At 47.4% G+C, this 16,917-nt stretch overlaps 1 protein-coding gene across 3 annotated transcripts in view; it reads right to left on the bottom strand.

Annotated features, from left to right (window-relative positions):
- The window catches only part of NOL4L (nucleolar protein 4 like), a gene marked incomplete at its 5' end in the record, with an annotated part of 134,794 nt that overhangs the window by 64,489 nt on the left and 53,388 nt on the right, over positions 1-16,917 (bottom strand). For 2 of the 3 annotated variants that reach the window (XM_081916827.1, XM_081916829.1), the window contains 2 exons: positions 2,146-2,255; positions 6,702-6,822. In XM_081916827.1, coding sequence (XP_081772953.1) covers positions 2,146-2,255; positions 6,702-6,822 — 231 coding nt within the window. The remainder of the gene's footprint in view (positions 1-2,145; positions 2,256-6,701; positions 6,823-16,917) is intronic. The other variant, XM_081916828.1, reaches the window with a different exon arrangement.

Here is a 16,917-nt window from a genome sequence, read left to right as displayed (position 1 = left end):
ATGGGACAAACTTCCCACCGCACCCCATCAGTTACTGAAGATGTATAATGGGGTATTTTTATGTGTTGGGTTTTCTGTGGTAAAGGGAAATTAAGATTAAATGTCTTGGGCAAAGAAACCAAGGTGCATATCGCAGGAGACTGGCTTGGCAGGACAATACCTTCAACACCACAGGTGCAATATTTCAGTCGGACACTGAACATGAGCCTAATAAATATTATTCTTTGTTTATGCTTGTGCAGTTGTAGGAATATATGACTATTCAGGTCCCTCTAGTACTGTATTCTTTTTTCAACAGTGGCAGTTAGCTATCTCTGGGAAGCCCACATCAGAGTAGGAAGGTCATGGTACCCTCCCCATTTTTTGTCCCACTCTGTCTTGAACACAACAGTCATTAGGAGAGGGGAAGGTTTGCCCCACTTCGCTCCTGGGGGGAAGGAAAAAGACGCCGCAAAGAGGATCTGATGTATCGGGACACAGCTGCAGAATGGGAATCTTTAGAAACAGCAGCCCCTCAGGCAGAAGCCCCAAGTTTCAGAGCTTCAAACACAAACACTACTTGGACAGGTTACCAATTGCAGATTATGAGAAACGACAACACTACAAACATTTGGTTGAATCTCAGGTCAAAGCGATTGCGAGGGATTAGTCCATTTTAACAGATTACCCCCCTGACACTTCCTGCTCTCTTCATCCTAAACAAAATGATCCTTTCTTTGCCTGGCTTGGCTTGCTCTGTGTTTCAAAAATAAGGTGAATGTCCTCTCTCTTCCTACAAGTAAATATGAAGCCCCATGGAAAGTGAAGAACCAGATTCCTTCAAAAACCTACACTTAACATCCTTGCCAGTCCCGATCAGGCAAAAAACCAAAAACGTGCCCATGTCCTGTTTGCTTTCAGTCATTGTGGTCAGATCCATCAAATTAAAAAACTGGGACATGCAAGTCCTCTCCTGCTCTACAGCATGTTTTCAGATACAACAAATTCTAGTTAAAGAAAACAACCCCTTTCTCATCCCCTTCAAATACATACAATCCAACACACCCAAATCATAAATTTGTTAGTCTTTAAGGCACTGCAAGATTCTGCAGTTCCCTTGCAATGAACACAACTATTTTCTCACTATGGGGAGAAGAACAGCTGGGTAGACAAATCACAGAAAAAGAAAGGGTTTGGAGCTCTTCCCCTCCATTGGTCCTCTACTCCAAATCAGAGAACCGATCATCACTTGGCAGTTTGGGCCCTGGTCTGTTTCAAATTTGACTAAATTACACTTCAGTTTAAAACCTTTCCTTCCCTTTCTTCTTCTCAGGTAGCACAGCTAAAATTTGTTCTGTTCCTCAGCCAAAGCTGCACCCCTCACTTCAGCACTTTATCTTTAGGACTTTCATACTTAGCTTTAGACTAGGTTTAAACACAGGCTTAGCAGCTACAGCAGAGCTGAGAAAATAGACAAAATAGTCAAGACACGCATGTTATCCAGACTTTCTACTCCACAGAGAGCTGGGACTAACAGTACGATCCTATAAATGACAACTCAGAGGCTATTGTGCTCAATAGGGCTTTCTTCCAGGAAAGTGAGTTGCAGTATTGGTCCGCAGAAGAACAACATTCAGCCCTCCAACTGCCAACTAATTCAGCTTCAGTCTGCTAACCTAATGCATTTTCTAAAATTATTTTCCAGCTTTGTTGGACCACTGTACGTCTTTCCTTATTTCTGTGCTCAGCCTTGCATGCATGAATTCCACTAGAGAGAGATTCAGATTCCTGCTCACTTTCATGTTGCCAAAGGAAAAAACAACAACCTCTGTTTGCTTCTCTTCTTGGTGGAGCCCAAGATCTTTGGCACAAAGCACAGTTCTAACCTGTTTAGCTGGCAAGAGTGTCCTCCATTTACCAATTTAAGGCTAGGCTTAAAACAGAATGCCTTCACCCAGAGACCCCTTACCAGCCTCCTCCCTGGTTTTATTTATTCACTATATCCAGCCTGAAAGAGAGTTTTGTGTCATTCAAAAAGACGATGCCCTGCTTTGTGAAACAGAGTTTGGTCCTGACAAAGGCAGCATTTAAAAACCACTGTACGCTTTGCGCTGTACACCTGCTAGATTAAGACTGATTTGGTAAATTATGAAGAAAGACGCTCACCTGCTCCTGGGAATTCATGACACGCAACTTCATCTGCTTAAGGTAGGTGGAGGTGAGAGGCATGTTGTAGTCAATGATGCCCGAGACCAGAGAGGAAGGAGGTTCATTTTCTGTAAATAAATAGAAAGGAGGAGGGGAGTCATTTGGAAGTTAGGAGGCCAAACAACACCTGTCCACCTTTTCCCCAAACTAAAGCCCAAACAAGACCCAGTGAGTGTGCACATTTCCTGCTCCTATATAAAAGGAACGGAAGTGGGTTGATTAGGTCTATTTGTTGCAATGAAAGGTGCACAAGGGGAGAAGAATGCGTCCAAGCCTAATGAGTAACTGTAGAGAGTATATGCTCAGGAATCAAGAGTGGACTTTAGGAGCAGAAGTGGGCTCAGCTGTGCAATACCAGCGTCTCTGACTGGTAGGGAGTATGAAGCTTCTGGATTGGCCAGGCTCATTATAGACAACAGGTGTCTGATCCTCCTCCCTTGTACTTTATGCCTGATGCTCTTCAGGCCATGCCTGCTGGGTCTGATGGGAGTTGTAGTTCAGCAACACCTGGAGGGCCAAAGGTTACCTATTCCCAACGGAGAGGGTTAAGTTTTGCATCTACCTGCAATTCCATGGGGTTTTTTTCCCAATAGATTCATGTAACCAGAGTTGGACCATGTCCTTTGTGAAAGTTGATCAAGTATAATCTAATCCATCTCTCCTTCATAGGTGACGAGTCTGCTTCCATCACCACCCTCTCCCTGCACAGAGAGAATGAAGCTTTGGAACAAAAGGGCCATTTGTTTTCCCTGCCCCTCCTGGCAAAGTGGCAAAAAGGCTTGCATATGAAGGATTAAAGTCAAAAGAAAAAAGTTTGGCTTGTGTAGATTATTTTTAAGGGCACCTATTGTGAAGGAACAACAAAAGAGTCTTCTGGCACCTAGGTTCTTCGTTGTTTTTGCTGCAACAGGCTAACATGGTTACCCTTCTGGATATTGTGGAACAGGCACTATTGACAAGGACCTTCATTCATACTGTGCAGGATACAATCCATGTAGCCCCCATCTGGCCGTAACCTCTGCAGCCAAATTCTCAGCGCAAAGCGGGGAGGAAGCAGAGCAAGGACACAATTCTTGCTCAGAGCCAAGGAGCACATTGGAAAAAATATATCACAAGGCAGAAGGCCATTGTTATTTAGCAGATTAACAAGGGACACGTTTCAAAATCAACTGCAAATGGTTTTCATGAACCTGGCAAATGCCAGACTGCTGTTGGCAGGTGAGCATTCCGCACAAATATTCTTCTTCAGAATTTGCAGCCTTCAAAATCTTAACATCTGAGTCAGCCCTTCAAATAGGAGTTAATACCTGGGCCAACTCGGGAATGAAAAAAGATGCAGAGGAAAAACTAAGAGAGCTTGTTGTCAAGGCCACGTTTGCTTTCACAATGGCTCTTAAGGAAAATTGGCTACTGACCAGGACCTCAGAAAATCCTGATATCTAAGACTTCAATATTATTAGCCACAAACACTTTCAATAGCACTTTCAGTTTCCAAAAGCCTTTACAAGCTTTATTTGCTTTCGTTTTGCAGCACCCCTGTGCCATGTAGTTTTTATGGCTCTCCTGGTGGCTTTAGAGATCAATGTCCACAGGATGCTTCTGGATCAGCTCTGTAGGCTAGGAGTCAGAGGCATGGTATTATGAGGATTCCTTCCACTCCTAGTGTCAGGTCTGTTAGCAGTAGGCAACTTTTGCTAAGCCCCTTGGGTTTTAAGGCACAGAGTGCCACAGGATCCCCTCCTGAAGATGCTGCTGGAAGCATTTCACCTAGGGATCTGAGGCATGGTATCATCAGTATGCTGGCTATTTAATTACCACTGGACCCAATTAAATAAATTGACTCTGGTGTTCAGAAACACCCTAGGTCCCAAATACTTGGAGTAGTATCGCCTCCATATCTGACAGCCTGAGCCTTATGATCTGCGTAGAAGGCCCTTTCCATTGTTCCAGCAATTACTATGCTTCATTAAATGGTGATCCACGGAGGACCCCAAAATGGAACTCTCTCTCTGTGGCAAAACGGCTGTCCCCTTTATCGATTACATTTGCCAACAGTTGAAGACACCCAACTTTAGGCAGGCACTTTGGGGAGCATATGCATAGTTAAGGAGCAGCAACTAATTTCCTGCATTTGGTTTTCTCCTTTTACTTACTGGTTTACATGTATTTATGACACATTTTAAGGGACGCGGGTGGCGCTGTGGGTTAAACCACAGAGCCTAGGACTTGCCGATCAGAAGGTCGGCGGTTCGAATCCCCGCGACGGGGTGAGCTCCCGTTGCTTGTTCCCTGCTCCTGCCCACCTAGCAGTTCGAAAGCACGTCAAAGTGCAAGTAGATAAATAGGTACCGCTCCAGCGGGCAGGTAAACAGCGTTTCCGTGCGCTGCTCTGGTTCGACAGAAGCGGTTAGTCATGCTGGCCACATGACTCGGAAGCTGTAGGCCGGCTCCCTCGGCCAATAAAGCGAGATGAGCGCCACAACCCCAGAGTCGGACATGACTGGACCTAATGGTCAAGGGTCCCTTTACCTTTACCTATGACACATTTTATGTGGTGCTGAAAACCATTCTGTGATCCTATGGAACCAAGGATGAGTTTAAAATATAACAAACAAACAAAAATAACTACTCCCATTTCACAGGTAGGAAACTGAGGTTGAGACGTTGTAACATGCCCAAAATGACTGTGTGAACCCATGCTAACATTGAACCTGAGCTTTCTAACTCTTGAAAATGGAAATTAAAATAAATAATGCAGTTAGATGGGTTTTCAACTGACTTCTGATTATTATGGGTTTTATGGGAAGGAGAATCAAATGTTCAAACTTGCCTCTAGATTATAATTTTAATTGTGCCTGGCTAGGGAGCAGAGATTACCAATATTTCCGATAGCAGCCTCCACAAAAGTAGCTCTTATAGTATGAGTAGGCCTTTGCATACCCTTTGCTTAAAATGTTTTAAGTTCTGTGCCTACAACACCCAAACAGGATATTGCAACTTGTGTACAAATTATGCAAACTGAGTTTCTGCACGCTTTTATTCTGGAGCTTTTACTATTTTCATATTTTCCATTCTGGTTTAGCTAGCCTCGGGGAGAGGCCACCAGGAGTTCTGCAAGGTGCCCCTCCTCCACCCACCTCTCCCCCCCCCCCCCCAATAGCCCTGGCTTCTGAGGTTTCAGCCCACACAATTCCAAGCATCTGTTCACAAGCACCACGGCTCAGAGCCTGCTCCTTAGCCCCTACCCTGAGAGCCAAAGTTCTCTGCTAGCTGAATTCTGTGCCTAATACCATACAGGAGGTTTTCCCTGCCCTCTACGGAATTGCAGCAGACACGTGCCAACACCCTGGGTACAGGACTGCAAGATCATTGCTAAGCTAAGAGGAGAATGAGGCTCACACTGCAATCTAAACCCAAGACCCACCAGGGATGAGTGAGTTTGGATCTGGTGGATCTTGGGCTTTCCGATCTGAGCCAAAGCTCAGTCCCTCACCCTGGTTCAAGCAGCGGCTCAGCCAGAGAAACTTACACCTGCATAAGTCCCTGAGATGGGGGTATTGTGGGGAGAAGGCAAGGAGAGTCACCTGCTCCAGTCATGTGACCAAGTGCCTGATCCTCAAAACTCAAGCCCCACCCCTTCCAGATTAGACGACAGTAGCCCCTCCCAGTGGCTCATCAACAGAGTGTAGAATAGGGGTCACTTACGTTGGTGTAAGCTATACCAGCTTCCCATGTTTAGGACTGCTCTGTAAAAAATATTCAGCCACCTTCATGAAGCCAATGGGCAGTGAACAGAAGGCCACTTAGTCTTCCTTGGCCAGTGTTGCCCATTTAAGTTGCTATGGGTAAAGTCTCTGGGTGATTACAAACACAGAAGCATGCAGAAAAGGTCTTAGGAGATGTTTTCCACACTAAAGGATTGGAAAAGTGAAACCAACAGATGGGACACCCCAGTGCATAGGGCAGGGATTCCCAAACTACCAGTGGTCTGCAAGCTTCATTTAGGTGGTCCGTGGAATCTCTCCACTAAATACTCATACTGATTTTTTAATTGTATTTATATTGCTTCTTTTCTTTCTTATATTGCATTTTATTGTAGGACAATTTGAATTCTATGGAATGCAAATCGTAATACAATAAAACACAACATAAGAAAGAAAAGAAGCAATAAGAATACAATTAAAAATAACACATAATCTAGAACAGTGCATTACTACTGCTTCAAGAGGCAAACAAATCATGAAGTGATCCACCAAGACCATCAGTGATTTTCAAGTGGTCCATCGACTAAGAAGTTTGGGAATCACTGGTATGCAGCCTGTAGCTGCTTTGTATCAAGTCAGACCATTGATACAGACCAGTGGTTCACCTAACCCAGTGTCGTCAATAATAATAATGATAAAAAATTTTATTTATACGGCACCCATGTGGCTGGGTTGCCTCAGCCACTCTGAGTGGCTTCCAGCAATACCGACTGGCAGCAGCTCTACAGGGTTTCAAGGAGGGAACCTTACCAGTCCTACCTTTGGGCTCCACCCCATTGGAATTGAAATGCATCCTTTTCTGGCACTCAGTGCAACTCATCAGGAACCTGGTCACAGCTTCTCTTGGAAGGAAGGCGTAAGTTTCAGCAATCTGAAGGAGAAACAAGAAGATGACATATCGGTTCATATCCTGGATGAGTAAGTCAGCCCCACATGAGCATATTTTGCTTTGCTGTTTTAGTGCAGGTTCAATGTACAGAAAATGTCAATTTATTTGTTATTCACCGTATTTTCCGCTCTATAGGACGCACTTTTTCCCCTCCAAAAATTAAGCGGAAATGTGTGTGCGTCCTATGGAGCGAATGCAGGCTCCTTGGCTTCAGCGATAGCAACGTGAAGCTTCCAAAGCGCAGAAGGAGCGCTCCCTCCGCGCTCCGGAGGCTATGCGTTGCTTTCGCTGAAGCCTGGAGAGCGAGAGGGGTGGGTGCGCACCGACCCCTCTCGCTCTCCAGGCTTCAGGGATAGCCGCCTGAAGCCTTTGGAGCGCAGCGGGACCTCGCACTGCGCTCCAAAGGCTTCGGGTTCCTTTTGCTGAAGCCAGGAGAGCAAGACTCTCCCGGCTTCAGCAGTGAGGGAGAGCTGCGCAGCACCCCTTCAGTGAAGCGGGAGGAGAAATGGAAGGAGCAGAGAGCGGGAGATTTATTTTTTCTTGTTCTCCCCCTCTAAAACAAGGTGCGCCCTATGGTTGGGCGAGTCCTATAGAGCGAAAAATACAGTATTTAAGAAATGTATATTCTGCTTTTCACTATATGTCTCAGAGTGACTTACAGGGAGGAGTAAAACATGTAGAAACTAGCCAACTGTACAAAGGTAAAAATTACACTTGTCCCCCCTTTTTTTTGCATCTGGCCCCACCACCCACCTCTGGGAGGTGGCCTCCAGAAGGTTACCTGGAAGGGAAAGTGGCTCTTGAGCTGGAAAAGGTTCCCCATGCCTGGTTAGACAGTTCCCCTTAAAGTTTACCAAATTCTGCTTCCCTGGCATTGCTTTCTGTTAGTTCTACTCCTGCCCCCCTAGAGCAACGGAGAACAAATCTGCTCCTTCTTCTGCATGACAGCCCTTCAAATATTTGAAGACAGCTATCATGTCACCCCCTCAATCCTCTCTTCTCCAGGCTAAAGAAAAGAAGCACTCACTGATCTATTTCCTAAGGCTGTTCCCAGGGAGCTCTGTCACTGGGGAGGAAAATGAACATTCCCAGCTTTACCTAACAAAGACATTTTAGGTAGGTGCAGGAGATAGGCTTGATGATGCTGACTGTCCTTCCAGAACTAATATTATTTCATTCCTGGTCCCTCCCAGGCCCACGAGATGAGGTGAGACAATCGCCTTAGGCAGTAGATCTGGACCTGAAGAGGACACCACTTGTCCCTGCCATGTCCCTGCCTCCGTGAGCAAGCCACGGCACTGTTACAGGTACGCACACACCGCTGCCTCCTCTGCCCCACTGCTGCTACGGGTGTCCCCCACCACCACTGTGGGTTTCGCTGGTCCCTCCAGCAAAACCCAGCCATATTCCAGAACCTGGCCTTCACTGACGGAGAAAACAGAATGCTCCTTCGCTTCAGTGCCCAGCTATACAGCACCATGCACACCGCTGGTGTGATATAAATGCAAGATGCTGGCTTCAGCCTTTAAAGCGCTGAATGGCCTTAGATCAAGGTATCTGCAGAACCGCCTCCCCCAGCATGATCCTGCCTGAGAACCCCATTCCACTTCAAAGGCCCTCTTCCATGGCTACTTCCCCTCTGGGGTGTGAGGACCTTCTCAGCTGCAGCCCCCAGACTTTGGAACAGCCTCTGGCAGGGCGGGGTGGTGTCACTGCTCACAAATTTCCAGCATGCTTTTAGACGATCTCTTTTACATTTTCATTGCTACTGTTTGAATTATATACTGTTTTATTTGTAATTCTGTCATTAGCTGCCTTGAGGACAGTTTCTGCAAAAATGCACAATATAAATTATAATAATCTGTACTTATATTTTGGAAAGTTGTTTGTTCACTGTACATTTGACCACCTCTTAAGATATCATGATCAAATTTTGCATGATGATTCCTGAGATCAAGGACCAGGTTTTCATCTATGTTTGGTTAGTTTTGGTTATCATTTTGAATCAAGATGCAAAACGGCGCTTACTTTAACCAACTGGTTTCTAATCTGTCCTTATTTTGGGAGGGTCTTAGAATTCTCAAGCAACACCAAATACAACACTGCCTGTAAATGGCAAGTGTGGAAGTCATAGCAGCTGTGACAGCAAGAGGTTGTATCGAGACCCAATGGCTCTCTGTTCTTTAGCCACTTTTGCAAACCTTACTTTTGTAAGATCCCGTTCAGGGTACAGGTATCCAATTGCCACTTCCCAAATACCCAGCACTTCTTCAGGCCCAATATTTGCAACTGCTTAGAAAGTCTCAGAACAGGGGAACCAGTTCAAATTTATTTATTTCTCTCATCATTTCAACCTACTCTCCCTTCCAAGAACAATCCATTATTCTCCCTACCAAGGTTATGGCTAACAATGACAGCATGCTTTCTGCAGGGAACTTGTCAGGGAACTGACATCTAAAGCGCCGCAGGTGCAAAGGCTCCCTGAGGTTGAGAGAGCAGTAGCAGCGGAAGAGGGAACCAGTAGAGGGCGAGCAAGAACTCCAAGGGAAAGTGAGTCGGAGGGATGGCTCAGAGACGCTTCAAGCGAAACCAGTGGGGAGGTCTCAGGACCTCCTATAGGGACACCCACACCTCGACGGAAACTGTCACGCCGAGAGGCCAGACGACGTGTTTCCGTTAAGGAGCTTTTATGTTGGAAACGTTTCCGAAAGCAGCCACTTTCGGATTCTACTAGTGATTGACGCAGCCATGCTGGAGGGGCTCCGTCACAGGCAGAGGTTTGAAAACCTGATCAAACTCTGAGGGACTTGCATTTTACGCACAAGCAGCTCATCGTCCCATCACAGCAATCCGAAAGTCACCGAAAGCCAGCTTGTGCAGAGAGAAGCATCATGAGCAACCCAGCCGGAACCGGGGGTGCAGGAGCAGCTGGAGGGGGTCCAAGCCTGGAAGAAAGGTACAGAGCGTTGGAGATCCAGTTGGCGCTGCAAACGGCGAGGCTTGAAGAGAGGAGGGCTCAGGATGCAGAAAAGGGAAAGGAGAAAACCACCCCGCTCGCCAGAAAGGTACCAGGATTGGTGCAGAAATTCGGGGGGGATCCCAGGAACTATCATGCCTTTAGAACAGAGATGCAATACGCTCTAAACTTGCAGTTTGATGACTTCCCCGACGAGGAATCGCGAGTGGCGTATGTGATTGGCCATCTCGAATCCGGGGCGAAAGATTGGGTTAGACCCCTGATGGCAGCGAATAATGAGATCTTAAAGGACACGAGGAAGTTTTTTCGTGCCATGGACCTGATGTTTTCCAGCGATATTGAGCAGGGGGTGGTGCGAAGGCAGTTAATGGCTTGCCAGCAAGGAAGCAGATCTGTCCGTGAGTACTGGACTGAATTTACTATGCTGATTCATAAATTGGGGTGGGACCTATCGGCGGAGCCCATCCAAATGCTTTTCGAAGAGGGGCTTTCTTCAACCGTCAAAGATGAGCTTTCCCGGGGGCCCAGGGCGGAGTCTATGGACCAATTAACCAAATCTGCGCTGGCCATAGGAGCGCGCCAGGAGGCGAGGGCTTTGGAAAGGCGGGAAGGGAAAGGAGACCGTTGGAGGGAGTTCCGCATTCCAGACATTCCAGAGCCATCTTTCCCGCCGGCAGAGCCGATGGAAGTTGGAACAGCGCGGGCGGGCGCAGTTTCAAATCCCAGTGAAGGGCGGAAGAAGGAGGGAAAGAGCGCCAAGAGATGTTATCTCTGCCAACAGCCAGGGCACTTTGCCAGAGTCTGCCCACAAAGAAAGGAATGGCAAGGGATGGCAGGAGCTGTTGGGGGAAAGGAAGAGGAAAGCAAGGAGCAAGTAAAAGCCAACGCCTGGCTGCCACCGTCGGGGCACAGCAGCCAGGCCAAAGAGCAATGAAAGTGCCCATGCCAGAACCTCCCAGACCTGCTTTAGTGATAGAGGTGTTACTAGAACTGCCAAACGGACACCCACTAAAGGTCAAGGCGCTTTTGGATTCAGGCAGCTCCTGTAATTTCATGAGTAAGGAGTTTGCAGCTGAGCACCAGATACAGACCATCCCTTTAAGTAACCCCTTGCAGGTGACTACGATTGACGGCAGAGAGCTGTTGGGGGGAGAAGTTAGCCAACAGACTGTCCCGATGATAATGAGAGTGGCAAGGCACACCGAACAGATAGCGTTTAATGTGGCCATCCTGGGAGGAGCGCCCATCATTTTGGGGATGAGCTGGCTGGCGCTACACGATCCGCTAGTGGGCTGGCATCAGAGGGTGGTCTCCTTTGGGTCAGCGCATTGCCTAGAACACTGCAAGGAGGGGAAGTTCTCGGGAGGAGACAGAGTCACCCTAGCGGGGATGGAAGTGATGGGCAAAGGGAAGGTGCCCCCGCAATACGCAGATCTGAGCAACGTATTCAGCGAAAGGGAAGCAGACAAACTGCCACCGCATAGACCCTTTGACTGTCAAATCAACCTACTCCCAGGGGCCCAACTCCCAGTAGGCAAGCTGTACGCCATGTCAGACAGGGAGATGCAGGAGCTGAGGGAGTTCATTGACAAAAACTTGAAGCGAGGTTTCATCAGAGAGTCCCGAGCGGTGGGGGGCAGCCCAGTGTTTTTTGTGGACAAAAAGAACACAGACAAACCGAGACTGGTGTGTGACTTCAGGGCCCTCAATGCAGTGTCGGAGCCCCTGGCTTTCCCTATGCCCCGAATTGACGACATTTTGACCAGAGTAAGGAAGGGAAAGATTTTTACAAAACTGGACCTGCGGGGGGCGTACAATCTGATACGCATAAGGAAGGGAGATGAATGGAAGACCACCATGTTTACCCCTTTGGGAGCCTTTGAATACCTCGTTATGCCCTTCGGTCTACAAGGGGGCTCCGCCTGTTTTCAAGCTTTTATAAACCACGTTCTGGGACCTTTGCTCTACAAGAACTGTGTGGCCTTTTTAGACGACGTGTTGGTGTATTCGGAAGATGAGGAACAGCATGTGAGGGACGTTCGAGAAGTGTTGGGCAGGCTGCAAGCCAACCAGCTGTGGGTGAAACTGGAGAAGTGCCAGTTTCATACCAAGGAGGTGGAATTCCTGGGGTACCGCTTGTCAGACAAGGGATTGGCCATGGATCCAGGCAAGGTTCAAGCGGTACTGGAATGGAAGACACCGAAGACCAAGAAGGACGTGCAAAGATTCTTGGGGTTTGGGAACTTTTATCGGAAGTTCATCAAGAACTTTGCCCACTTGACGGCGCCCATCACCGACTGCCTCAGCAGCAAGAAGAAATTTGTTTGGACGGTGGAGGCGGATCGAGCCTTTGAAGAACTGAAAAGGGCTTTCGCCTCGGAAGAACAACTTCTGCATGTGGATTTACAAAAACCCATGAGAGTGGAAACAGATGCATCCGACCGGGCTATAGGGGCGGTCCTTCTTCAACCGGGGAGGAGTGCGTCGGAGTGGAGACCGTGTGCATTCTTCTCGCGGAAACTGAATAAGTCCGAGAGGAATTACACGGTGTATGACAGGGAACTACTTGCCATTCACGAAGCATTCCGGAGGTGGAGACATTTATTAATTGGGGCACAACACAAGGTGCAAGTGTGCACCGACCACAAAAATTTAGAGTATTGGAGAACAGCTCGAGTGCTCAACCAACGACAAGTGAGATGGGCACAGGAATTCTCCAAATTTAACTTTGAGATTTGTTATGTGCCAGGCCCAGAAAACGTCAGGGCGGATGCGCTCTCACGCAAACCAGAATATTGGGAAGGGGAGGAGGTGATCGAAGAGAGACATGTCATCCCGGAGGACCGCTGGGTGTGTGGGGCGGCGCTGGTGGGGCAACGGGAACTGGTGGAGGAAACGGAAAATGATGAATATGCCCAGGATAAGCTCAGAGGTCTCAGGGGGGAGGGCGAGAGCCCCGGAGGTTTTGAGGAAAGAAATGGGGCATTGTATTACAAAGGGGCACTGTATATACCCGAAGGTGAATTGAGGGGGAGAGTACTCAAGCAGTTGCATGATAGCCCCACGGCGGGACATTTTGGGCAACACAAAACCATGTGGTTGGTTACCAGGGAATTTTGGTGGCCTAAGGTGAGGGAAGATGTAAGGGAGTATGTAAGAGGGTGTGACCAATGTCAGCGAGCCAAAGGGGAAAGAAGGGCGCCGGCAGGGTTATTAGAACCTTTACCCACACCAGAACGGCCTTGGGAAGCGATATCAATAGATTTTATGACGGATCTGCCAAGGTCCAAGGGGAAAACAGCCATCATGGTAGTAGTAGACCTGTTAACTAAGATGTGCCATTTTGTAGCATGCTCACATGCAGTCACAGCGGAAGAAACGGCGAAGTTGTTTGTGGAACATATCTTTAGGTTGCACGGGGCTCCCTCGAGGGTGATCTCAGATCGAGGCAAACAATTTACTTCCAGGTTCTGGAGGAAGCTCATGAGCTTGCTACACGTGGAAGTTAATTTTTCAACTGCCCGGCACCCTGAAACCAACGGGCAGGCGGAAAGGGCAAATGGCATTCTTCAACAATATCTTAGGTGTTATGTCAATGACAGAGAGAACGATTGGGTCGAAAAGTTGGCGTTGGCAGAATTTGCCTACAATAATGCGGAGAATGTGTCCACAGGGATGAGTCCCTTTTTGGCTAATTACGGGTGTCACCCCAGGGCATTTCCAGGGGAAGGAGGGGAGAGATGGAGCGTTCCAGCGGCTGAACATTTTGTAGAAGAGATGGAAGCCATCCATCAGCAGCTCCAGCTCAACTTAGAAAGGGCCAAGGCACAATATAAGAAGCAGGCAGACAAGAACAGAAGGGAAGGTGAAACCATAAGGGTGGGGGATCAAGTGTGGTTGTCAACCCAAGGGTTGCCGTTCAAAGGGGGTTGTAAGAAACTGAGGCCCAGAAGATTGGGACCCTTTGAGGTGATTCAGCAGGTCAACCCGGTAGCTTTCAAACTCCGATTACCCAACCACATGAAATTGCACCCAGTGTTCCACAGGTCGTTACTGTCACCATACAGGGGGGGACGTGAAGGGGAGCACGTCAGGGGACCAGCCTTGGAAGAGAGGGAACGCCGCAACCATGTAGCGGAAATCCTCGATTCCAGGTGGAAGGGTAATCAGGTGGAGTATTTGGTGGCGTGGGAAGGGGAACCGGAGTCAGAAAACACCTGGGTAAGTGCAGAGGAAGTCAATGACGAGGTTTTAACAGAAACGTTTCACCAAAGGTTCCCGAGGAAACCTCAGCCTATAGCAAGGTTTAGGAGGGAGTATTTCGGCACCACCGATGAGGAAGAGGAAATGGAAGGGTTCGCGGAGTCGGAGTTGGAAGATGGAGTGGACTCTGATGACGAAGAGTACCTAGAGAGTAGGAACAGCAACAAGTGGAAGGAAGTGTTCGCGACGTCGGAAGATGAGGGAGGTTCTTTCAGGGGTTTTACCTCCTCACCGCCAGTAGGAGAGGAGACGGGAGGGGGTGAAGGGGGCCCTGGAGGGGAGGTGGATGTCAGGGAACTGACATCTAAAGCGCCGCAGGTGCAAAGGCTCCCTGAGGTTGAGAGAGCAGTAGCAGCGGAAGAGGGAACCAGTAGAGGGCGAGCAAGAACTCCAAGGGAAAGTGAGTCGGAGGGATGGCTCAGAGACGCTTCAAGCGAAACCAGTGGGGAGGTCTCAGGACCTCCTATAGGGACACCCACACCTCGACGGAAACTGTCACGCCGAGAGGCCAGACGACGTGTTTCCGTTAAGGAGCTTTTATGTTGGAAACGTTTCCGAAAGCAGCCACTTTCGGATTCTACTAGTGATTGACGCAGCCATGCTGGAGGGGCTCCGTCACAGGCAGAGGTTTGAAAACCTGATCAAACTCTGAGGGACTTGCATTTTACGCACAAGCAGCTCATCGTCCCATCACAGAACTGATAACACTTTAACAAATATTAACAACAGGCAGGGTTATTTGCACTCTACCCCAAAAAAAACAAAGCCACCACAAACAAACCTCAATAAGGAAATCCTAATTTTGTGAGAAAGAAGCAAAAAAGTCCATGCTCAAAATAAAATTGACATATTTTCAACTGCCCCTCTGCCAACGTGATAGTTAGAATATGAAATTCTGAAAATTCTGGCTGGCTTCCATTATTTCTGTGATGGCATCTGAAGAATGTTAACGCTTTATTTTGTATTTTTTTAAACCACTTAGAGGGCTTTTAAAAAAATCAAGATGTAAATAAACTTAGATAGATAGATGATAGAGATAGATGATAGATAGACAGATGATAGAAAGATAGATAGATAGATGATAGATAGATAGATAGATAGATAGATAGATAGATAGATGATAGATAGATAGATATAGATAGATATAGATAGATGATAGATGATAGATGATAGATGATAGATAGATAGATGATAGATAGATAGATAGATAGATAGATAGATAAATAGATAGATATAGATAGATAGATAGATAGATAGATAGATAGATAGATAGATAGATAGATAGATAGATAGATATAGATAGTTGATAGATAGATATAGATATAGATAGATAGATAGATAGATAGATAGATAGATAGATAGATAGATAGATAGATAGATAGATAGATAGATAGATGATAGATAGATAGAGATAGATGATAGATAGATAGATGATAGATAGATAGATAGATAGATGATAGATAGATAGATAGATAGATAGATGATAGAAAAGGCTGACATTTCCAGGGCCCAAATCTATGCTAGGTTTTGTGCAGTTAAATGTCTGAAGAACTATAGAAGAACAAGCATCACATCAGCATCAACAGTTCGAACATGCTGATTTTAAAAATGGAAGCACCATAGTCATTCCCAGGACCTACACCCAAGTACTTTGTGATACTCTTACCATAGCTTTTCATGAAAGACTGGAGAGCAGGTTTTGAGCATGAGCATGCTCAAAGTCTTGACTGCCCAGAGTAGCCTCGCGGAAGCTGCTCGATTGGCCAGAGGCTGTTCTGTGCTTCCATCTATCCTCATTTTACAGGTAGAGAAGTGTGACCAAAGGGGCAGCAACTTGCACCCAAGGCCATTAAGCAAAGTCATGACTGAACTGAACCGGGACCATGTAGGAAGCTGCCTTATATCGCCTCTGTGGAGCCCAGTATTGTCTCCTCTAACTCACTGGCAGCAGTTCTCCAGTGCTTCAAACAAGGTGGCAATTCCCAACCCCATTACCTGAGCTCTTTGCAACCTAGGGAGTCTGAACCTGGGACCCTGGATGCTCAAGGCATGTGCTCTACAAGACTGAGCTCTGGCCCTTCCCAGGCACACACATTGTGGGGTTAGAAAAGCCTTTTCAGTTTCCCCCTCCTGATTCCCTGCCAAAGTGGCCTCATTGTGCTGCTGCAAATGCCAGCAAGTCCCATGACAGAAGCGTGGGGCATTTCGTGTCTCAGCAGCAAACCAAGGTTTTAGCACATTTGAAAACACAGAACCGCATGAACTGTCTGAGATCACGTTCTGGAAAAGAGATCAGCAATGTCAAGAACAAAGCCTTGGAAGAAGGGTCTCTTTGTCTGATTTCACAAACAAAAGCGTAAGAGATCAGGCTGAGGATCCGTTTAGTCCAGGACTAGTTCCAGGAATGGAATAGCCCACCAGATGCCCCGTGAAACGCAAGGGCAGAGCGAAACAGAAATAGTCGCCCCTTCTTGCCTGCCCTCAGCATCTGCCTCTGAACACTGCCTCTGAACATGGAGGCTTCATTTAGCCCTCACAACTAATGGCCATTTACCACCCTTGCCACTCCACCAATTCGTCTTAAAAGCCTCCTCAGACAGAAGCCACCTCCACCTCCCAGCGTGATCAATTCCACATCTGTGGTGTGCCAGTCCTGTGCTTAAAAGGTAAAGGTAAAGGTACCCCTGCCCGTAGGGGCCAGTCTTGCCAGACTCTGGGGTTGTGCGCTCATCTCACTCTATAGGCCGGGAGCCAGCGCTGTCTGTAGACACTTCCAGGTCACGTGGCCAGCGTGACAAGCTGCATCTGGCAAGCTTGCGCAGCACACGGAACACCGT

The sequence above is a fragment of the Podarcis melisellensis genome, assembly GCF_964234715.1.
Source record: "Podarcis melisellensis genome assembly, chromosome: 6".
Classification (NCBI taxonomy): domain Eukaryota; kingdom Metazoa; phylum Chordata; class Lepidosauria; order Squamata; family Lacertidae; genus Podarcis; species Podarcis melisellensis.
The sequence above is the reverse complement of the archived record's forward strand: the minus strand, read 5'-3'. Positions and strand labels throughout refer to the sequence as shown.